Source organism: Saccopteryx leptura, chromosome 5 (genome assembly GCF_036850995.1).
Source record: "Saccopteryx leptura isolate mSacLep1 chromosome 5, mSacLep1_pri_phased_curated, whole genome shotgun sequence".
In the NCBI taxonomy this organism is placed as follows: Eukaryota; Metazoa; Chordata; class Mammalia; order Chiroptera; family Emballonuridae; genus Saccopteryx; species Saccopteryx leptura.
The window spans coordinates 161672362-161698145 of record NC_089507.1 but is presented as its reverse complement, the minus strand read 5'-3'; the positions used below and the strand labels follow the sequence as shown (position 1 = coordinate 161698145).

The 25784-nt window shown below is 38.0% G+C and overlaps 1 protein-coding gene across 1 annotated transcript in view; it reads right to left on the bottom strand.

The window, feature by feature from the left end:
- Positions 1 to 25784, bottom strand: part of ANKRD31 (ankyrin repeat domain 31) — a 265656-nt gene that overhangs the window by 91241 nt on the left and 148631 nt on the right. The window contains 3 exon segments of the mRNA XM_066386576.1: positions 1890 to 2060; positions 2624 to 4118; positions 5041 to 5093. Coding sequence (XP_066242673.1) covers positions 1890 to 2060; positions 2624 to 4118; positions 5041 to 5093 — 1719 coding nt within the window.

Sequence of the window (25784 nt, the reverse complement as noted above, 5' to 3'; positions counted from 1 at the left end):
GCATTTAACTGAAATTTAAAAATAACAAAATCTGGCAGAAACAAACAGGCATCACACTAAAATTCTTTATAAAGTCCACTGTAGTTAAAGCTGAGTATTTCTTAAAAGCATTATATCTTATATTTATTTAATAAATAATTATTAATTAATAAAGTATAATGTCATTAAGAAACATCCAGTTGTCTGTACCTTTTAATATGACCTGTTTTTTCTGTGCTATAAGCTTTTTAGATCTTCTATTTTTATTCTGAAATTTTACTCGTGAGATGTCTTGTTTATTGTACTGGGCACATTGTGGGCCCTTTCAATATAGAAACTTCTGTCCTTCATTTCTTATTTCTTTAATGATTCTTTTCCTATTTTCACTGTTCTTTCTGGATATCCTGTAGTGACCTTCTAATTTTCTTTTCTTTCCTTATTTTCCAGTTTTCTATATTTTTATTTTTTATAGGAAACTTGAAAAGCTTTATCTTGCAACTCTACTATAGATATCTATATATTTGTTAAATTTTTTGCTATTATATTTTTAATATATGAGGGCTCTCTGTATTGTTCTCTGCTCCTTTTTTTCTATGCCTTTTTAAAAAGTTTTACATATATCATGATCCTTGCATTTCTGTTTCTTCTGGGTTCTTTATTTCTGTTTAGATCACTTTGATATCTCTTTCATATTGGGGCTTTCCTACAAATAGTTACTGATTTTTGGCTATCTTTTCCTATTTAAATGAGAGAAACTAAAATGTTGAGTGGATCACCAGTGCATTAGGTAATAACCAGATGTCATGTCAGTATTTGGAATTCTCTCCTCTTGAGCATTTCTATTGATTAGTTCAATTTTAAAAAGAGAGAAAGATGAAACACAACAGAAGTTTATTATCTCATAGTTTCAGAGACCAGAAGTCCAAAACCCTGGAAGCTCTAAGAAAGAATCCTTCCTGACTCTTCCAACTTCTGGTGGATATCAGTATTCCTTGGCTCCCTTGGATTAGGCTACATCACTCTTCTGCTTCTCTTCACATCATCTTCTCCTCTCCTTATGTGTCTCAAATCTCCTTCTGTTGTCTTTTATAAAGACACTTGTAATTAGATTTCAATTAATCACACAGAATAATTCAAGATGATCTCCTTTCAAGATCTTAATTACATCTACAAAGTTTCTTTTCCTAACTAAGATAATATTCATTCTTTTTATGTAACATACTATCATATATTCCAGGACTTAGTACATGGACACATATTTTGAGGAGTCACCCTTTAACTCACTACAGGAGGAATATATAAGAAGGGCTCAGTTTACATGGAGTAGGACAATGGAAGAAGGTTCTCAGAAAATGCCTAGTCCTTCCTACCTGTAGTATACTAGACAGGAAATAAATCAACTTTTCAATACTTAGCTTTTAACTCAAAGTAGTCCAGCCTACTATTCAACACAGAACTAGCTCCAAGAACTATCAAAGGGTAATTAGCCTGTCCATACCTCTAAACTACATACAGTTCATTTATAATGACACACATACAAAAAAACTAGTGGCTATGTTTTTTAAATTTCCCTTATGGTAAAAGGGCTCAGTGGAAGTATCTAAGACACATGACACAGGTTCACCTCACCTCTGCTGTCCATACTCAATATTTTTGCTGTTTATCTCTTTTAACATAAAAAATCTGAAGTCATAATAGGCAGAAACATCGTAAGAATATATCTGAAGACTAATAGATTCTCAAATGGTGCTATACAGTAAAACCATCTAAAATTGTAGCTGAAATAATCTTATAATTTAGTTAATGACAAATAAACAACTAAATCAGAAAATTTAGAAATTCACTGAATAGAGTGAATTTCTGGGATTGGCCATGTAAACATTTACCTATACAAGTACAGAAATACAAACCCTGGCTGCAGGCAGCTTTCAAGAAATTTTGTCTTTTCTTGAAATTCTGAACTTTATGATGTTCTTGGATGTTAGCAGGTATGTGAATTTCTGAATCTGTTGTATCTTTTTTCTCCTCGCTATTTCTTACAGTTCTTTTATATCCATTGATATTATTAGTTACTTTCTCATCTGAAAAACAAACATTTTGTCAAATCAGTGTGGTAGTTCTCCTTACTGGTTATATGACTAGAAGAAGTCTAGTACTATAACTGTTCCAAGTTTCTATTCCTAGTCGGAATGGTTTTGTTTTGTTTTGTTTTTTAAGGGAATGAAAGACTTTAAAAATGTATTTATATAACAAATGGAAATTAGTTTGTTGAATGTAATTCTGATGGAAATATGGTGACTTGTTGAAATCACTGAAGCCAACAACTTCTTGCTGCGAAAATGTTGTTAGGCTTTCTGATATTAAGATAAGACTATACTAAAAATAAACATAAAAATTGATATAACTACTGTTTATTAACTTCTGTCAATATCAATTTAGTAACTATCTTTTATAATAATGGTTTGACTTTCAAAGTAATCAGTAATTAATCAGTTATTACTTAACTAATAGCATTCCCTAAGTATAGCCTATATGTCCTCATTCTTGTCATTTGGGGGTAGGCTGAGTGAAATTAAGTTAGAAATTTCTGTAAAATGAGTAAATCTATAAGAAATGTGTATAAATCTGGCAATATGACTAATACCTGGTTTGTGATAAATTTCCTTCTCTTCTCTTTGACTAAGTTGTGAAATGTTGGTCCATTCTTTATTCATATTGTCAGTGGAATGAAAGTCTATATTATGTATGATTTCACTCTCTGGAAGGTCTTGTCTTCTTTTTTCAACTGCAGTTGTTTCTATTACTTGAGAATGTACAACTGTGGATAAAGGCCCATTTGAAGAATTTGGATTTTGCCCTTTGTCAGTGTAATTCTTTTTAGTGCCTTCTTTCTTATTCACCTTTTCCACAAAATGTGTATCTGTTTGATTCATTAAAGGGGTTGATACTCTGGGACTACTACAATCCTGAGGCCTTTTGAATTGTTCCACATGACTAGTCAACTTTGAAATTTCATGTGTTGAAAGTGTTCTTGTACAAGCCAAGGAAATATGCTCAGGATTGCCATGCGAGTGATCAAAATAAGTTCCATATGTGCATGGTTCAAAATTTGTAATGTGTGGGTCAGAAATTGCTGTATTATCTGAATTGGAGAATTTAACAGCTTCCTGTTCTGGAAGTATGCTTAGGCCACCTGCTTTTAAGTTATTTTCCTGTGAAAAATGGTCCTCAGAAGACAGAAGTTGTTGAAAACCCATTCCTTCTCTATTTGTTATATTCTCATCATAATTAGAGTGGCTTTTGCAACCTGTAGAACATATCACATTATTAAATGTTACAGTTTTCTCAGAGAAACAGCAATCACCAGCAACATCATTATTAAAATTTTCCCACTTATTAAGGTCCTCTGTTTTTTTATCTAAATTACTGTTTTCATGAGATGTGTAAGAACTAATGGACAGTTGTTCTTGGTGAGTATGAGGCTGCTGATCTGTAGTAACAATCGGTAATTTTATTTCTTTATGTAAAGAAAGCCCTGAGAATGAAACAGATTTAGCTTGGCCACTGGATTCTAATTCCAAGTCTTTTATTTCTTGATTTTCTGATAAATCCAGGCTCTGGGTATGCATCTCTCTGGGAATTAAACAAGCCTCAATATTGTTATCTAATCCATTTTTCAGGTTTGAAAGAGCTGGGCTACAAGGTTTACATAATTTTTGTGGAAGGTCATCAAGGGTTTGGAGAATATGTTGCTGGTTACTTCTTCTTCTGGGAGCAGAGACTGCCACTGTCTTCCTTGGGTTGCTTTCTTGGATTGCATTACCCACTTGAGTCCTTTTCTGTTGTATATTTCTTTTTCCTTTATATTTAGAAGTATTTGTACTAGGATTTTTTACATTATGGAGATTGTTTTTTCTGAGTCCCATAGACTTTACTTGGTTAACAGTTGATTGCTTATGCTTGAAGTTACCAAATTCCATGCTTTTAAAATCTCTTGCATAATGTTCATATACATCTTCTTTCTTTATAAATAAACCTTCTTTGTTTCCTTTATCAACTTTTACATGTTCTGGCTTCTGTCTGTTGGAATTTTCATCACAAACAAATCCATTGCAATTATTAGAACTGAATTTTGCTTTCTATGGAAACAAAATATATAGTTAGCTTTAATTTTCAGCTGTAATTCTATACTTAACTTATTCTGGATGGTTCACAAATTAAACTATTATTTCATTCAGTTTTATAATTTGACCTAACCATAGAGGTTACTGGGATATATACAACATGATTCTTCAGAAAAGTAGACTAACAGAGGAGAAGAAAGACAAATATAATAGACTCAGTATGTATACAAACCTTTATTTTCTGCTGTACATTCAATTTCCTTTTGCTGATATTTTAGCACTATTGATCTTATTAAAGTAAAACGTTTAACTTACTTAATTTTTATAGGCTCTTGAAATAATCAGATAGAAATTTCCTTGCTTTAGAAACACTCTTCTTTCCCAACTGTTATATAGATAGAGCTAGAATTAAGAAAGTTTGTTTCTCTGGTATCTGTGAGATACTATAGTTAGGGCAGCAGAAGAAGGGGTTTAAAAACAAGAAAAATGGTATGTTTTCAAATTTGTGTGTATGGAAAGATTGTTGCAGGCTGCTAACATTAAAACAGGAACAATGCTTCCTGTCATTCATTACAACCCAGGACTCGACGAAGAGTAACTGCCCTTCATGTAAAGTTTGAAGGGATGGATCAATGCCTTTGACTCTTGTACTGTGTTTAGGCCAGAGGAAATTTGACATGGTTGATAAACCTCATGGCTCCATGAAAAGGAGGAGAAAGGAAATGTCTACCAATACATTAGTGTGCCCAGATAGGCTACATTTACTGCTTACCAAATTAGCAGCGCAGAATCATGTAATTAATACATAGTATCTTAAAATCAAAGGTAATTTCACTGTTCCTGATACATGCTTCAGAAATCTTTCCTTCCCCTTGATCATGTATAAAATAACCAGCGGGTGCATTCTATGAAAATGTTTAATGCTAAACAGTTATACCTTGATCTGGTGTATATCCTCTATATCTGATAGGTCAGTATTATTCTTTTGATCTGTAAACAAAAAGAGAAAATCAAAGAAAACATCCTGCAGTGGTCAGATTCTAGACTTCTAAAACCTACAAATCCACTGCCATGAGAAGAACCAGGTAGAATAAGTAAAATTATGCAAACATTTCCTATTAAAATTGGAAAATATAACATTATTATTATATAATTTATTATAAACCAAACACTATCTTGAGAGAGCTGAAAACATTTCTGTAGGTAAAGCAAAAAGGACCTAAAAAATAATACTAAAAGAGATACTAAGATGGCAACAGAGTAGGTGGACGTTCCAACTGCCACCTTCCAGGACCAAATTGGATTACAATTTCATTTAAGAACACTCATATTGAAAAACCAACTCTGGACTGACTGAAGAGGAGTCTATAACCAAAGATCACAGATGAAGCCACAGAGGGAAGGGCAGAGACACAGAAAGGGCTGCTCTGCTCCCAGGAGTGAGGAGGGCAGAGGATCTGGAGGAACTCTCAATGCAGGGAAGTTAGCCCTGAGAAGGAAGGGTCCTCATCCCCAGGCCCAGTATGCCAGCCTAGAGCCCCAGAGACTAGAAGAGGTGCCCACATAACATTTGGCTGAGAAAAGAGCCGAGGTTTCTGTCTACGAGAGAGACGGGAGCTCTGAGATGCAGGCTCTGTCTTAAAGGGCCAGCTCAGAAAATCTCACTCACAGCCACTAAACCAGGGCTCTAGTGGGGTAGATTTGATAGGACTAGAGTTGCATGATGAGAGTGTGAAGTTGGTGGCCCAGGGAGAGACACTGTGGGGAACACCAACTGGAACCCTATGCTGAGTCATTCTCCAATACTGCAGTTGCCATCTTTCTTGAGTGGAGCAGTCCCCTCTGAGCTGCATCAGCCTGGGAAAAAGCAACTGCCCCACCCACAGGAGTCTCCCTTGCCCCACCCATAGCTACTGGGTCATTCTGAAAAGCCAGAAAGCAGCAGGCACATCAGTGACTCAGTTTTCTGGCATTGAGGACAGAGCTTTCCCCTGAACACTCCCAAGAATAGGATTAGTGCTTCTGCCCCATGGGAGATTCAATAGAAACTGTCCAGAGTGTGGGAAGACCATACCTCTGGGTCTCAGAGGCCACACCTACTGAACTCCTAGGGGTCACCCCTACTGGGATCTGTGAAAAAAGTCTGGAAAAACACACCTGGAGCCCAGACACACCCACCACCTTCCTAATCCCTGAATTGCCACAGCTCTAGACTCCACCAGAGGTTTTTTCAGCAGCCGACTCCAAAAAGCATCCATCAGACAGAGGTTGCAGGACGCAGGACTCAGGGAACCTTGGCCTTTTATGGACCTTCTCCCAGGCCCAATGCAGATAAAAGCCAGCCTAGATGTACAGCTTGGTACTTCTATGTGCACCTGGGCCCAGCAGAGGCAGCCACAAACTCTGGATTGCTTGCAGCTCCAAGAAGGTTGCTGAGGGCCAATCATGGGCAGTTTCTCCCAATGGTTTGTATTGGGTTCCCTCCAGGGAGGCCCAAGGTCAGAAAATCCAGTGGCCAGTAATGGAGAGGATCAGTTCAGGACCTAATAACCCATGGCAGTGGAGTATACAAAACAAGGGTTCCTGACACCTTGCCCAGCTGAGGCGAGTTCTGCTTTCTGTGATCAGTACAAGTATAGCAGCTCACGTACATTCGATTGGGTGAAAATTCAGTCAGCCAGCCTGGGTGCTGGATATCCTGCCCTGCTAGGCTAGATACCACAGGAGTAAGGGAGAGAGGCTTGCAACATGAACATTTAAAGTGTGGGTCCCTGTGAGCCTATTGTTGGGTCTGGTCGAGGGGCTTAGCCATTTTTTGGGGTTCACGGTCAGTCCCAAGAGAGGGCTCTTTCAGTCTTCCTCCCTGAGACCAGGGTCTCACCTGCTGTAAGACTTCTATAGAAGGGACTGTCAGCCCTTCTAGAACTGAATCTGCTGCTCACCTTGCTGGAGAGAAATAAAATTTGAGTATCCAACAATGACTGAGGGATTAGGCTCTGGAGTAGGAGGAACTTTCCCCATACCGAGCTCCTGACTGAGAGACCCCTAGAGTAGGGGATCCCATTAACACTGTATTTCCAACCTTAGCTGCCCTAAACCACCAAGTTTACAACCTGTAGATGGGTTGACTGAGTGAGGCCTGTCTAAGCCCACACTACAATCTCTCTGTAGTATGACTCTTTCTAAGAAGAGTCTTCTCTTCCTGAGAAGACTCTGTGGGAAGATCACGCAGCTGCAAGAGGAGGTGGAGCAGCTGAAAAGTAGAGGCAAATCTTAAAGAGGTTGGCGCTTATACAGAGCTGCTGTCATCTCAAAGTTGGAAGAAGATGATCCTTATACACAGCTTGGCCCCTCCCACACTACCCAAGCACTGGAAACATAGAAACAAATAGCGAACAGAACAGTAGCACCAGACAACCCACAGCAGGTTACAAACAACAGCTGACACCAACCCAAGAAAACCTGGAACCAACACAACCAGTAGTGAGTGGCAAATAGGACCAACATAAACTCAGCTAACTACACAAGCAACATGTACAAAGGAGTCCAGCAGACACCAGATATTGTGGAGAATAAATTCACCCAACAGAACAGACATTGCACAGTGTCTAATACACATGATCAAGGTTAACCCTTAGAGGTAGCCAGCCTGAAGGGATAACTGCACACACAAAAGGACCAGTTGCATTCAATATTCACATATAATAGGAGGAAAAATACTACCCTCAAGAAGCATTCCTAGAGCAAGGAAATCAGGTGGCCTGGAGGTCAATACCACCAAGACCATCTTCCTCATAAAGACTCCACAAAAACTGCAAAGTCAGACAGCGCTATATAATACACACAAAAAAAATGGACAAAAAAATACAACCCAAATGAATCAACAAGAGAAATCCCCAGAAAAATAATTAAATGAAATGGAAGTAACCAAACTACCAGATGCAGACTTTAAAATAATAATTTTTAGTATGTTCAAGGACCTTAGAGCAACAATGGATGGTCATAATGAGTATCTAAATAAAAAGATAATGAGCATAAAAAAGAACATTGAAATCGTAAAAAAAATCAGTCAGAAATGACAAATACAATATCAGAAATGAAGAATGCACTAGAAGAAATCAACAGCAGATTGCATAAGGCAGAGAGTTGAATCAGCAATTTAAAGGACAAGATAAACAAAAGCATGAAAGAAGAGCAGGAAAAAAAAGAGGCTCAAAAAGTCTGAGGAAACTCTAAAAGAGCTCTGTGACAACATGAAAGGAAACAACATCTGCATCATAGGGGTTCCTGAAGGAGAAGAGAACAAACAAAAGATAGAAATCATAGTTGAAAACTTCCCTAAATTGATGAAGGAAAACATCACACAAGTTCCAGAAGCACAGAGTCCAATTAAAGAGTAACCCAAGGAGGCCTACATCAAGACATATCATAATTAAAGTGCCAGAGTTAAGAGACAAAGAAAGAACATTAAAAGCTGCAATAAAAAAGCAGTTGATTACCTATAAAGGAGCCTCCCATAAGGAAGACATCCAAATCCTCAACAGAAACACTTTAGCCCAGAAGGGATTGGCAAGAAATATTCAAAGTGATACAAAACAAGAAACTACAACCAAGACTTCTTTACACAGCAAGACTATCATTTAAAATTGAAGGAGAAATAAAAAGCTTCCCAGACTAAAACAAAACAAAACAAAACAAAAAACTGAAGGAATTCATTACAACCAAACCAGTACTGCATGAAATAGTAAAGGGCCTGCTATAAAAAGAGTGCAGGAAAAAGATAAATCAAGAGAAAGAATTCTAGATTTAAAGAATAAAATGGCAATAAATAAGTACTTATCAATAATCACCTTAAATATAAATGAATTAAATACTTCAATTAAAACATATAGGACCTGCACATATGCTATCTACAAGAGACCCACCTCGAAACAAAAGATACACATAGACTGAAAGTGAAGAGATGGAAAAAAGTATTTTATGCAAATTAAAATGAAAAAAAAAAGCTGGTGTAGCAATACCTATACCTGACAAAATAGACTTTAAAACAAACGCTATAGTAAGGAATAAAGAAGGTCACTACATAATGATAAAGGGAGCAATCCAACAGGAGGATATACCATTGTAAATATTTATTTGCCTGCTATAAGAGCACCTAAATATATAAAGCAGATTTTGATGGACATAAAGGGCAAGATCAACAGCAATACTATAATAACAAGGGATTTTAATACGCCATTAACATCAATGGATAGACCCTTCACACAGAAAATTAACAAGAGAACTGCAGCCTTAAATGACACACTGGATCAACTGGATTTAATAGATACCTTCAGTATCTTTTACCCCAAAGCAGCAGAATATACATTCTTTTCAAATGGTACATTCCCTAGGATAGATCACATGTTAGAACACAAGACAAGTCTTAATATATTGAAGAAGACTGAAGTCATATCAAGCATCTTCTCTGATTACAATGGCATGAAACTAGAAATCAACTACAATAGAAAAACTGGAAAACATTCAAACACTTGGAGGCTAAATAGCATGTTATTAAATAATGAATGGGTTAACAACAAGATCAATGAAGGAATCAAAAATTTCCTTGAAACAAATAAAAATTAACATACAATAACTCAAAATCTATGGGACACTGCCAAAGCAGTCCTGAAAGGAAATTTCATAGCATTATAGAAATACCTTAAGAAGCAAGAAAGAGCTCAAATATACAACTTAACCCTGCATCTAAAAGAACTAGAAAAAGAGCAACAAATAAAGCACAGAGGAAGTAGAAGGAAGGAAATAATAAAGATCAGAGAGGATATGAAAGACATAGAGACTAAAAACACAATACAGAAGATCAATGAAACCAAGAACTGGTTCTTTGAAATGGTAAACAAGATTGATGAACCTATAACCTGATTTATCAAACAAAAAGAGAGAGGACTCAAATAAAATTAGAAATGAAAGTAGAGAAGTAATAACTGACACTGCAGAAATACAAAGGATTATAAGAAAATACTATGAAGATCTATATGTCAAAAAAATTGAATAACCTAGGAGATGGATAGATTCCTAGAAACAGACAATCTTCCAAAACTCAATCAGGAAGAATTAAAAAACCTAAACAGATTAATTACAACAAATAAAGTTGAAACAGTAATCAAAATACTCCCAGAAAAAGAAAAAAAAACATCCAGAAAAACAAAAGTTCTGGACCCAATGGCTTCACATGCAAATTTTATCTAATATTCAAAGAACTAACTCTTATCCTTCTCCAGCTATTTCAAAAAATTCAAGAGGAGAGAAGACTTCAAACCTCCTTTGATGAGGCAAGCATGATCCTCATTGCAAAACCAGGTAAGAGGAGCGGCAAGAAGGCAATCGAGTAGGCGGAAGTACTAACTTCCACCTCCCAGAACCAAAGTGAATTACAACTTAATTTTAAAAACTATCATGTGCAAAAACCAACTTTGAACTAAACTAGAGGACTCTTTAACCAAGGAACACTGAAGAAGCCACACTGAGAGTGGTAGGAAAAGCAGAAACGCAGAAAGGGCTGCCCAGCTCCCAGGAGGAAACGGCAGCCTGAAGATACTTGCGTGGCAGGAAGTGCGTTTAGCAGAGAGGGGAGGGTCCTCCTGAGCTCCAGGAACAAAGCCCCAGTCTGCAGGCTCAGAGCCTAGAAGAGGCGTACCAACAGTATTTAGCTGTGAAACAAGTCAGGATACTGTTTGTGAGAAAGAGACAGATTTCTCAAACCCAGGATTCTTCTTAAAGGGACTGCGCAGAAAATCGCTCTCACAACCATCCACCAGGGGCTCCAGGAGGTGGGAGGGAGGAGAGGACAGGAACAGCGGGAAGGGAGTGTAATCTAGGAGGCACAGGGAGAAACACTTAGAGAGACAGCCACCATAACGCCTGGGCTGAGTCACTCCCCAAATCTGAAGTGAATATTTCCGCTGGAAACAGCAATACCAGCGAGAAACCAGCCAAACAAGCTCTCCCACGGCACTCAGAGCAGAGTCGCTAAGAAGGAAGGAGCTTTTAGAACTACAGTATAGAGTGTTAGGGTCTGAGCTGCAGCACCACCACCTATACTGCTGAGGGCTCGACAGAGGGTGGGTGGTGACAGGACATGGAAGCACAGTTCCAAGGCAAGGGCAAAAGCTGGCCTGCCATGACTGAGACCAGGGCGTGAGCTCAGTCTTGCCCAGCGGGGGCAGATGGGATGCACAAAAGTAGTCAGGCCCAGCTGCGGCCTGCCTGCAATCCCACCTGAGGGGAAAGAGTGGGAGGCTCTAAAGGGGCGGAGACCCGCTGTTAAGCGCAGGGCGCAGATGCGCAGCCTTGTCCTGCCCGCAGGACCAAGGCTTACCGCCCAACCTGTGAGCCAGCTCCTCCTGTGGGGGTGGGGCGAAAGCCCAGAACAGGCAGAGTCTCACGACTGAGCAGGGGTGCGCAGCCCCATCCGGCACAACCGAGGATTGCAGCCAACCTATGAGTGGGCTCCTACTGCAGATTCGGGGCAGAAGCCCGGAAACAGGCAGAGATACACAGCTGAGCAAAGGTGCTCAACCCTGCCTGCGGTGCTGAAGCTTGCCACCCGGGCATGGTGCATAATGTCACCTGTGGGGGGTGGCAAAGGCTTGTAGACCCGGGCAGGTGATCACAACCCCTCCCATAGAGGAGAGGTGGAAACTGCAGCGACAGCCCCAGAAGGCTGGTACCAGCAATGCCCATACCTGAATGCCCTAGGCAGCAGCGGCAGGGGGTGTGGCGCGCTTGCAGATAGACCACACCTAGGGAACAGAGAGGCCACACTCATTGGAATTCAGTGGCCAAAACCTTCTTAAACACAGACAAAATGAGAAGGCAAAGAAATGCAACATAAATGAATCAAGAGAAATCCCCAGAAAGGACCTGAATGAATCAGATATAACCAAATTACTGGATGCAGAGTTTTTTGTGTTTTTTTTTTATAATAAATTTTTATTAATGGTAATGGGATGACATTAATAAATCAGGGTACATATATTCAAAGAAAACATGTCTAGGTTATTTTGTCATTAAATTATGTTGCAAACCCCTCGCCCAAAGTCAGACTGTCCTCCGCCACCCTCTATCTAGTTCTCTGTGTCCCTCCCCCTCCCCCTAACTCTCTCCCTCCCTCCCTCCCATGTCCTCCCTCCCCCCACCCTTGGTAACCACCACACTCTTGTCCATGTCTCTTAGTCTCATTTTTATGTTCCACCAATGTATGGAACCATGTAGTTCTTGTTTTTTTCTGATTTACTTATTTCACTCCTTATAATGTTATCAAGATCCCACCATTTTGCTGTAAATGATCTGATGTCATCATTTCTTATGGCTGAGTAGTATTCCATAGTGTATATGTGCCACATCTTCTTTATCCAGTCTTCTATTGAAGGGCTTTTTGGTTGTTTCCATGTCTTGGCCACTGTGAACAGTGCTGCAATGAACATGGGGCTACATGTGTCTTCACGTATCAATGTTTCTGAGGTTTTGGGGTATATACCCAGTAGAGGGATTGCTGGGTCAAAAGGTAGTTCTATTTGGATGCAGAGTTTAAAATAACGATTGTTAGAATGCTCTAAGACAGAGTGACGTCACGGAAATGGCGCCGTGAGCAGCACGTCCGACAGATCTCCCCAAAATCTCAACAAATTTATCAACTAGAAACAGAAAAATTTATCCTCGGAGCATTCCGGAGTTCCACACACACACTGAAAGCAAAAGGACTGTTGCTGAGGAGAGAGCACACCTGTGGTGAGTCAACCCACACGTGCAGCTGCCCGCCCACACTCGGGGACCGCAGCCTGGGCACTGGCAGCCGCCCCAGCATACCCTGAGAAACCGCGCGCACGGCCCGTGCCACGGTCCCCGACCACTGGCGTGCGGAGAAACCCCGCGCGCACCCGTGCCGCGGTCCCCGTCCACTGGCGTGCGGAGAAACCCCGCACGCGCCCCGTACCGCGGTCCCCGACCACTGGCGTGCGGAGAAACCCCGCACGCGCCCCGTGCCGCGGTCCCCGTCCACTGGCGTACTGAGAAACCGCACGCGCGCCCCGTGCCGCGGTCCCCGGCCACTGGCGTGCCGAGAAACCGCACGCGCGCGCACGCGCCCCGGGAGGAGCGCCAAGGCTGTCTTTCTTAGTCAGGAGATTCTCTCCGTGGGCGGGGCACCTCACCCAGCCATTCAAGCTAACAATCAAGCGCTGGGGGGAGGGGCGCGCAGCCAGCCTAAAATACTTTCTGGAGCACAGCTGCGGATCCAATCAAGGAAATTAGCTTAACCCACGAAATCTACGCACCCGCGGGGCTCTAATTGATAAGATCTCTCCCAGTTCAGAGATCCAAAACAAGAGGCATGATATTTTTCAGTGCCTTTCGCTAAAGGGGCGGGGGCAACTTCTGATTGACAGAGCCTCCATATTCAGGGATATACCTAACAAGAGGGACTTGGCAAATATTAAGATCCATAAAGCAAACAGTGACTAGTGCTTCTTCTTCCCAGCCAAAACAGGCTACCAAGTGTGGAAAGCCTGGGTTGAGTGGTCCAACTTAATGATAGGCACTGAACAGTCACCTTGACAACAATTGACTCCCAGCCCCACCTGATTACGCTGGAGGCTCTGACTACCAGAGCCTTACCCAGAGCCTTGCACTGAGTGAGGATAGAGTGGGGATTTCCCAGCTCTTTGAGCCTCTTACTCCCCAGTCAGTAGCAGTGGCAGCCTCATAGCTGGATCACCAGGCTGCTAATTCAGGAAGGAGAGACTAGGAAAGAGACTCCAGGAAAGCAAACTATCTCATTGTTGGACTTTGCAAACGCCAACAAGGCTTGACTACCAGCGAGACTAAAGCCAATTATATGACATTGCCATAGAATCCCATCAACTGCAAATTCCTACCTAAGAGTGACACAGGGGCAGAACCTGGGGTACAGAGTCACCGACCAGGAAGAGGGGGAGAAAAGAAAAAAGGAAGAAGTTAACCTCTCAAAATCAAGAAAAATCCAGACTTTATAACTTGTTCCACTAATTCTTTGTTGTTGTTTCTTTCTTCTCTCTTATTGCCTTTATTATTATTTCTATTTCTTCCACCTCGGTCCTTTTACTCTCTGCCCATCTTATGCTACGCTTTTCTTGAACCACACTACCCATGAGTGTTACATTTTATTTCTTTTCTTCATCCTAACTCTCCTTTAGGGTTACACTCCAAAACCCTTAACTCTCACTCTCTCCCCTTTTGTTTTTTTTTTGTTCCTTTCCTTTTTTTCTTCCTTTGTTTCTCTCTTACTCTTATTTTTTCCTTTCTATTCATTTCTTCTTTTCTCTTTTTACTTTTCCTCCCATTTAAGCCTCAATCACGAACAAATTATTTAATTTGGGACTCAAGTTTTTGTGGGGTTTTTTGTTGTTGTTGTTCTTTTTTTTTCTTCTTCTTCTGCTTTTGTTCTTGGTTTTCCTCTATTTGTTTGTTTTTGTGGCATTTTGGGCACTTTTTACATTGCTTTTTAACTCACTAGCATTCCTCCCAACCCAAAGTCTCCATTGTATTTAGTCTTCGCTCCACTTAATACAACAGATTTTTACTTATTATTTTTATTTTTTATTTTTTAATTATTGTTTTTTCTCTCCTTTTTTCTGTTTCCCTCTCATCCCTCTCATTATATCTCTTAGTCGACCATCACTTACAAGCAAATCATTTTATGCTTGTCTAAGATTTTCCCCCCCCCTTTTTTTTTTTTTGTATTTAGTAGGTCCCTACCCCCTTTTTTTGCCCCTTGAACTCTTCACCCCAAATTAGGCCCTCCATTATAGGCAGTTTTTGTTCCATTTAGCATAATATAATTCACAGGTCATCACGATATTTCCCTAAGGAGGTGAGAGGGGGGAAAGAGAAGAAAGAAAAAAGGGGGAAATAATAAATTATTACTTTTTTTTTTTGTTGTGGAGTGTTTTCCTTTTTTCTTTTTTTTCTTTTTCTTTTTTATTAATTCCAATTAACACTATCATCAAGACCACCTTCAGATGCCAATAAGAAAAAGGAAATCGAACATTATGGATACAAAAGACAGAGAGGTAACACAAATAGATGTGGAAAAATCTATGGAGAAAAGATTTAACACATTGGAAGCCTTGGAGCCAAATGACAGAGAATTTAAAATAGAAATCTTAAAAATACTCAGAGATATACAAGAAAACACAGAAAGGCAATTTAGGGAAATCAGAAAACAACTCAACGATCACAAAGAATATATTACCAAGGAAATTGAAACTATAAAATCAAATCAAACAGAAATGAAAAACTCAATTCAAGAGCTGAAAAACGAGGTAACAAGCTTAGCTAATAGAACAGCCCAGATAGAAGACAGGATCAGTGAAATAGAAGACAAGCAACTTGAGGCACAACAGAGAGAAGAAGAAAGAGACTCAAAAATAATAAAAAATGAGAAAGCCCTACAGGAATTGTCTGACTCCATCAGAAAGAATAACATAAGAATAATAGGTATATCAGAGGGAGAAGAGAAAGAAAATGGAATGGAGAATATACTCAAACAAATAATAGATGAGAACTTCCCAAGCCTGTGGAAAGAACTAAAGCCTCAAATTCAAGAAGCAAACAGAACACCGAGTTTTCTTAACCCCAACAAACCCACTCCAAGGCACATCATAATGAAGATGACACAAACCAATGACAAAGAAAAAATTCTCAAGGCAGCCAGGGAAAAGAAGAATACAACATATAAAGGAAGGCCTATTAGATTATCATCAGATTTCTCAGCAGAAACTCTACAAGCTAGAAGAGAGTGGACCCCAATATTTAAAGCCCTGAAAGAGAGGAACTTTCAGCCAAGAATACTATACCCATCAAAGCTATCCTTCAAGTACGAAGGAGATATAAAAATATTCACAAATACAGAAAAGATGAGAGAATTTATCATCAGAAAGCCCCCACTCCAGGAAATACTAAAGGGGGTTTTCCAACCAGATTCAAAGAACAAAAGAAAACATAACCACAAGTAACAGCTCCACCAAGAAAACAATAAAACCAAACTTAAACTGTGACAACAAAAGAAAAAAAAAAGGGGAGAAAGGATGAAGATTAATAGTAGCAAAGGACGATGAAGTGCAGAAATACTCACAAGAAAGGGTACTACAATGAATATGGTAGGTACCCTTTTCATTACTTAATGGTAACCACCCTTGAAAAAAACCACCACAAAAACACTTGACTTAAAAAAGGTAGCAAAAGAGGAAAGAAGTATGGAATACAAACAAACAAAAACAAACGATAGAAAAACAAAAGAGAAGAATCAAACAAGATACAAAACTAACAGAAAGCAATTTATAAAATGGCAATAGGGAACCCACAAGTGTCAATAGTTACACTAAATGTAAATGGATTAAACTTACCAATAAAAAGACACAGAGTAGCAGAATGGATTAAAAAAGAAAATCCAACTATATGCTGCCTACAAGAAACTCATCTAAGCAACAAGGATAAAAACAAATTCAAAGTGAAAGGCTGGAAAACAATACTCCAAGCAAACAACACCCAAAAAAAAGCAGGTGTAGCAATACTCATATCTCATAATGCTGACTACAAGACAGAAAAAGTACTCAGAGACAAAAATGGTCACTTCATAATGATTAAGGGGACACTGAATCAAGAAGACATAACAATCCTTAATATATATGCACCAAACCAAGGAGCACCAAAATATATAAGACAGCTACTTATTGACCTTAAAACAAAAACTGACAAAAATACAATCATACTTGGAGACCTCAATACACCGCTGACGGCTCTAGATCGGTCATCGAAACAGAGAATCAATAAAGATATAGTGGCCTTAAATGAAATACTAGAACAACTGGATATGATAGACATCTACAGGACACTTCATCCCAAAGCGACAGAGTATACATTTTTCTCTAGTGTACATGGAACATTCTCAAGAATTGACCATATGTTGGGCCACAAAGACAATATCAGCAAATTTAAAAAAATTGAAATTGTGCCAAGCATATTTTCTGATCATAAAGCCTTGAAACTACAATTCAACTGTAAAAAAAAGGGGGAAAACCGCACAAAATTGTGGAAACTAAACAACATACTTCTAAAAAATGAATGGGTCAAAGAAGAAATAAGCGCAGAGATCAAAAGATATATACAGACAAATGAAAATGAAAATACGACATCAGAATCTCTGGGATGCAGCAAAAGCAGTAATAAGAGGAAAGTTCATATCACTTCAGGCCTATATGAACAAGCAAGAGAGAGCCGAAGTAAACCACTTAACTTCACACCTTAAGGAACTAGAAAAAGAAGAACAAAGACAACCCAAAACCAGCCGAAGAAAGGAGATAATAAAAATCAGAGCAAAAATAAACGAAATAAGAGAACAGAAAAACTATAGAAAAAATCAATAAAACAAGGAGCTGGTTCTTTGAAAAGATCAACAAAATCGACAAACCCTTGGCAAGACTCACCAAGGAAAAAAGACACAGGACTCAAATAAATAAAATCCAAAATGAAAAGGAGAGATCACCACAGACATCATAGATATACAAAGAATTATTGTAGAATACTATGAAAAACTATATGCCACCAAATACAACAATCTAGAAGAAATGGATAAATTCCTGGAACAATACAACCTTCCTAGACTGAGTCAAGAAGAAGCAGAAAGCCTAAACAGACCAATCAGCAGGGAGGAAATAGAAAAAACTATTAAAAACCTCCCCAAAAATAAAAGTCCAGGCCCAGACGGTTATACTAGTGAATTCTATCAAACATTCAAAGAAGACTTGGTTCCTATTCTACTCAAAGTCTTCCAAAAAATTGAAGAAGAAGCAATACTTCCAAACACATTTTATGAGGCCAACATAACTCTCATACCAAAACCTGGCAAGGAGGGCACAAAGAAAGAAAACTACAGACCAATATCTCTAATGAATACAGATGCTAAAATACTAAACAAAATACTGGCAAATCGAATACAACAACATATTAAAAAAATAATACATCATGATCAAGTGGGATTCATCCCAGAATCTCAAGGATGGTTCAACATACGTAAAACAGTTAACGTAATACACCATATCAACAAAACAAAGAACAAAAACCACATGATCTTATCAATAGATGCAGAAAAGGCTTTCGATAAAATACAACACAATTTTATGTTTAAGACTCTCAACAAAATGGGTATAGAAGGAAAATATCTCAACATAATAAAGGCCATATATGATAAACCATCAGCCAACATCATATTAAATGGCGTAAAACTGAGGACTTTCCACCTTAAATCTGGAACATGACAGGGGTGTCCACTCTCTCCACTCTTATTTAACGTGGTGCTAGAAGTTCTGGCCAGAGCAATCAGACAAGACAAAGAAATAAAAGGCATCCATATCGGAAAAGAAGAAGTAAAGGTATCACTTTTTGCTGATGATATGATCCTATACATCGAAAACCCAAAGGACTCCACAAAAAGATTACTAGAAACAATAAACCAATACAGTAATGTCGCAGGATACAAAATTAACATACAGAAGTCCATAGCCTTTCTATATGCCAACAATGAAATATTAGAAAACGAACTCAAAAAAATAATCCCCTTCACGATTGCAACAAAAAAAATAAAATACCTAGGAATAAACATAACAAAGAATGTAAAGGACCTATATAAAGAAAACTACAAGGCATTGCTAAGAGAAATAGAAAAAGACACAATGAGATGGAAAAATATTCCTTGTTCTTGGATAGGAAGAATAAATATAATTAAAATGGCCATATTACCCAAAGTAATATATAAATTTAATGCAATTCCCATCAAAATTCCTATGACATTTTTTAAAGAAATGGAACAAAAAATCATCAGATTTATATGGAACTATAAAAAACCCCGAATAGCCAAAGCAATCCTAAGGAAAAAGAATGAAGCTGGGGGCATTACAATACCTGACTTTAAACTATATTATAGGGCCACAATAATCAAAACTGCATGGTATTGGCAGAAAAATAGACATTCAGACCAATGGAACAGAATAGAAAGCCCAGAAATAAAACCACATATATATAGTCAAATAATCTTTGATAAAGGGGCCAACAACACAAAATGGAGAAAAGAAAGCCTCTTCAACAAATGGTGTTGGGAGAACTGGAAAGCCACATGCAAAAGAATGAAACTCGACTACAGCCTGTCCCCGTGTACTAAAATTAATTCAAAATGGATCAAAGACCTAAATATAAGATCTGAAACAATAAAGTACATAGAAGAAGACATAGGTACTAAACTCATGGATCTGGGTTTTAAAGAACATTTTATGAACTTGACTCCAATGGCAAGAGAAGTGAAGGCAAAGATAAATGAATGGGACTACATCAGAATTAAAAGTTTTTGCTCAGCAAGAGAAACTAATATCAAAATAAACAGACAGCCAACTAAATGGGAACTGATATTTTCAAACGACAGCTCAGATAAGGGCCTAATTTCCAAAATTTACAAAGAACTCATAAAACTCAACAACAAACAATCAAACAATCCAATAAAAAAATGGGAAGAGGACATGAACAGACACTTCTCCCAGGAAGAAATACAAATGGCCAACAGATATATGAAAAGATGCTCAGCTTCATTAGTTATTAGAGAAATGCAGATCAAGACTACAATGAGATACCACCTCACCCCTGTTAGATTAGCTATTATCAACAAGACGGGTAATAACAAATGTTGAAGAGGCTGTGGAGAAAAAGGAATCCTCATACACTGTTGGTGGGAATGTAAAGTAGTACAACCACTATGGAGGAAAGTATGGTGGTTCCTCAAAAAACTGAAAATAGAACTACCTTATGACCCAGCAATCCCTCTACTGGGTATATACCCCAAAACCTCAGAATCATTGATACGTAAAGTCACATGTAGCCCCATGTTCATAGCAGCACTGTTCACAGTGGCCAAGACATGGAAACAACCAAAAAGCCCTTCAATAGAAGACTGGATAAAGAAGATGTGGCACATATACACTATGGAATACTACTCAGCCATAAGAAATGATGACATTAGATCATTTATAGCAAAATGGTGGGATCTTGATAACATTATACGGAGTGAAATAAGTAAATCAGAAAAAAACAAGAACTACATGATTCCATACATTGGTGGAACATAAAAACAAGACTAAGAGACATGGACAAGAGTGTGGTGGTTACCAGGGGTGGGGGGAGGGAGGATGCAGGAGGGAGGGAGGGAGAGGAGAAGGGGGAGGGGGAAGGGCACAGAGAAAACTAGATAGAGGGTGACAGAGGACAATCTGACTCTGGGCGAGGGGTATGCAACATAATTTAATGAGAAGATAACCTAGACATGTTTTCTTTGAATATATGTACCCTGAATTATTAATGTCATCCCATTAACATTAATAAAAATTTATTAAAAAAAAAAAAAGAATGCTCAAAGATCTTAGAACAACAATAGATGCTCATTATAAACACCTAAATAAAGACATAGCAAATATGAAAAAGGACATTGAAATAATAAAAAAGAATCAGTCTGAAATGACAAATACAATATCAGAAACTGAAGACCACAATGGAAGGAATTAAAAGCAGGATGGAAAAAGCTAAGGACTGAGTCAGCAAGTTAGAGGACATGATAAATTAAGAACCTGAAGCAGAGTAGAAAAAAGAAGAGACTCAAAAAGTCTAAGGAAACTCTAAGACAGTTCTGTGACAACTTGAAGAGAAATAACATCTGCATTATGGGGCTTCCTGAGGAAGAAGAGAAAGAAAAAGGGATAGAGACTTTGTTCAATCATATCATAACTGAAAACTTCCCTAAATTAATGCAGGAAAAAGTCTCATAAGTTCAAGAAGTACAGAGAACCCTATTAAAGAGAAGCTCAAAGAAATCTACACCAAGACACATCATAATTAAAATACCAAAGCAAAGTGATAAAGAGAAAACATTTAAAGTTGCTAGAGAAAAAAAGGCTATCACCTACAAAGGAGCCCCCATAAGGATGACATCTGACTTATCAACAGAAACACTTCAGGTCAGAATGGAATGGCAAGAAATATTCAAAGTAATGCAGAACAAGAGCCTATAACCAAGATTACTTTATCCAGCAAGGCTATCATTTAAAATTGAAGGAGAAATAAAAAGCTTCCCCGCAAAAAAAAAACTCAATTCAGTACAACCAAACCAATGCTGTAAGAAATGCTAAGGGACCTGTTATAAACAGATCAAAGGGGAAAAAATATATAGAAAAAGAGGAATGAACTTTATAGAATAAAATGGCAATAAACAACGACATATCAATAATAACCTGAAATGTAAATGGATTAAATGATCCAATCAAAAGACATTGGGTAGATGCCTGGATAAGAAAACAGGACCCATACCTATGCTGCTTACAAGAGACACACCTTAAAACAAAAATGCACATAGACTGAAGGTAAAAGGATGGAAAAGAATATTTCATACAAATGAAAATGAAAAAAAAGCTGGGGTAGCAATACTTATATCAGACAAAATGGACTTTAAAACAAAGGCTATAGTAAGAGATAAATAAGGTCACTACATAATGAAAAGGGAGCAATCCAACAGGAAGGTATAACCATTATAAATATCTATGCACCTAACACAGCAGCACCTAAATATATAAAGCAGCCTTTGATGGATTTAAAGGGCAAGATCAACAGCAATACTATCATAGTATGGGATTTCAAAACTACACTAACATCACTAGATAGATCCTCAAGAAAATTAACAAAGAAACAGCAGACTTAAAGGACACACTAGATCGACTAGATTTAATGAGTATCTTCAGAACCTTTCACTCTAAAGCAGCAGAATATATATTCTTTTCAAGTGCTCATGGTACAAATTCTAGGATAGACCACATGTTAGGGCACAAAAGTGGTCTCAACAAATTTAAAAAGATTGAATCATTTCAAGCATTTTCTCTGATCACAATGGCATTAAACTAGAAATCAACCACAACAGAAAAACTGAAAAATACTCAAACACTTGGAAACTAAATAGCATGTATTTAAATAACGAATGGGTTAACAATGATTTCAAAGAAGAAATAAAAAAATCTCTAGAAACGAATGATAATGAGCATACAACAACTCAAAATTTATGGTACACAGCAAAAGAAGTCCTAGAGGGAAGTTCATAGCATTACAGTCATACCTTAAGACGGTAGAAAAAGCTCAAACAAACAACTTGACCCAGCACATAAAAGAACTAGAAAAAGAACAGCAAGTACAGCCCAGAGGTAGTAGAAGGAAGGAAATAATAAAGATCAGAGAGGAAATAAATGACATAGAGGGTAAAGAAACAATACAGAGGATGAATAAAATCAGAAGCTGGTTCTTTGAAAAGGTAAACAAGATCAATGAACCTTTAACAAGACTCACCAAGAAAAAAAGAGAGAAGACTCAAAAAAAAAAAATAGAAACGAGAGTGGAGAAATAACAACTGACACAACAGAAATACAAAATATTGTAAAAAAAATACTATGCCAAAAAATTAGACAACCTAGATGAAATGGACAAATTCCTTGAAACATACAATCTTCCAAAAATTAATCTGGAAGAATCAGAAAACCTAAACAGACCTATTACAACAAATGAGATCGAAACATTTATCAAAAAACTCTCAACAAAGAAAAGCTCTGAGCCTATTAACTTCACAAGTAAATTCTACCAAATAGTCCAAGAAGAACTAACTTCTATCCTTCTCAAGCTATTTCAAAAAATTCAAGAGGAAGAAAGATTTCCAAGCTCCTTTTATGAGGTAAGAATAATTCTGATTCCAAAACCAGGCGAAGACAACACAAAGAAAGAGAATTATAGGCCAATATCCCTGATGAATTTAGATGCTAAAATCCTCAACAAAATATTAGCAAACCAGATCCAGCAATATATGAAAAAAATCATACACCATGATCAAGTGGGATTTATTCTGGGGAGGCAAGGCTGGTACAATATTTGCAAATCAATCAATGTGATTCATCACATAAACAAAAGGAAGGAGAAAAACCACATGATAATTTCAATAGATGCAGAAAAAGTATTTGATAAAATCCAGCACCATTCATAATCAAAACTCTCAGCAAAGTGGGAATACAGGGAACATACCTCAACATGATAAAGGCCATCTATGAGAAACCCACAGCCAACATCATACTCAATGGGCAAAACTTAAAAGCAATCCCCTTAAGATCAGAAACAAGGCATAGGTGCCCCCTTTCACCACTCTTATTCAACATAGTTCTGCAAGTCCTAGCCACAGCAATTAGACAGGAAGAAGAAATAAAAGGCATCTAAATTGGAAAAAAAGAAGTAAAATTATCATTATTTGCAGATGATATGATATTATATATAGAAAAATCTAAAGTCTCAGGAAAAAAACTACTTGACCTGATAAATGAATTCAGCAAGGTGGCAGGATATAAAATTAATACTGAGAAATCAGAGGCATTTTTATACACCAACAATGAATAGTCAGAAAGAGAAATTAAGGAAACAATCCCCTCCACTATTGCAACCAAAAAAATTAAGTATCTAGGAGTAAATTTAACCAAGGAGATTAAAGACTTGTACGTGGAAAATTATAAAACATTAATAAAAGAAATCAAGGAAGATACAAACAAGTGGGAGCATATACTGTATTCATAGTTAGGAAGAACAAACATCATTAAAATGTCTATATTACCCAAAGCAATTAATAAATTCAATGCAATACCAATTAAAATACCAATGAATTACTTCAAAGATATAAAACATATATTCCAAAAATTTATATGCGAACAAAAAAGAACATGAATAGCCTCAGCAATCTTAAAAAGGGAAGAATAAAGTGGAAGGTATCATACTTCCTGATATCAAGTTATACTGCAAGACCATTGTACTCAATACAGCTTGGTACTGGCATAAGAACAGGCATATAGATCAATGGAACAGAACAGAGAACCCAGAAGTAAACCCACAGCTTTATGGACAACTGATACTTGACAAAGGAGGTAAGAGCGTACAATGGAGTAAAAACGGCCTGTTTAATAAATGGTGTTGGGAAAATTGGACATCTACCTGCAAAAAAATGAAACTAGACCACCAACTTACACCATTCACAACAATAAACTCAAAATGGATAAAAAGCTTAAATGTAAGCCATGAAACCATAAGCGTCTTAGAAGAAAACATAGGCAGTAAGCTCTCCGACATCTCTCGCAGCAATATATTTGCTGATTTATCTCCACAGGCAAGTGAAATAAAAGACAGGATAAACAAATGGAACTATATCAAACTAAAAAGCTTTTTCACAGCTAAAGACAATAAGAATAGAATATAAAGACCAACTACACAATGGGAGAACATATTCGACAGTACGTTTGATAAGGGGTTAATAATCCAAATTTATAAAGAACTTGTAAAATTCAACACCAGAAAGACAAACAATCCAATCAAAAAATGGGCAAAAGAGGCCCTGGCCGGTTGGCTCAGTGGTAGAGCATGGGCCTGGCGTGTAGAAGTCCCGGGTTCAATTCCCGGCCAGGGCACACAGGAGAAGCGCCCATCTGCTTCTCCACCCCTCCCCTTCTCCTTCCTCTCTGTCTCTCTCTTCCCCTCCCGCAGCCAAGGCTCCATTGCAGCAAAGATGGCCCGGGCGCTGGGGATGGCTCCTTGGCCTCTGCCCCAGGCGCTAGAGTGGCTCTGGTCGCAACAGAGCAACACCCCGGAGGGGCAGAGCATCTCCCCCTGGTGGGCAGAGTGTCGCCCCCTGGTAGGCGTGCCGGGTGGATACCAGTCGGGCGCATGCGGGAGTCTGTCTGACTGTCTCTCCCTGTTTCCAGCTTCAGAAAAATACAAAAAAAAAAAAAAAATGGGCAAAAGAAATGATTAGACACTTCTCCAAAGAGAACATACAGATGGCCAATAGGTATTTGAAAAAATGCTCAACATCACTAATCATTAGAGAAATGCAAATTAAAACCACAATTAGATATTACCTCACCTCACACCAGTCAGAATGGCGCTTATCAACAAAACAACACAGAATAAGTGCTTGCGAGGATGTGGAGAAAAGTGAACCCTCCTGCAGTGCTTGTGGGAATGCAGACTGGTGCAGCCACTGTGGAAAACAGTATGGAGATTCATCAAAAAATTAAAAATGGAACTGACTTTTGACCCAGCTATCCCACTTTTAGGAATATACCTTAAGAACACCATAACACTGTTTCAAAAGGAGAAATGCACCCCCATGTTTATGGCAGCATTGCTCACAATTGCAAACATATGGAAACAACCAAAAAGCCCTTCAATAGATGATTGGATAAAGAAGATTTGGTATATATATATATATATATATATATATATATATATATATATATATATATATATATATATATATATATATATATATATATATATACACACTATGGAATACTACTCAGCCATAAGAAATGATGACATTGGATCATTTACAACAACATGGATGGACCTTGATAACGATATACTGAGTGAAATAAGTAAATCAGAAAAAAACTAAGAACTATATGATTTCATACATAGTTGGGACATAAAAATGAGACTCAGAGACATGGAAAAGAGGGTGGTGGTTACTTGGGGGGGAGG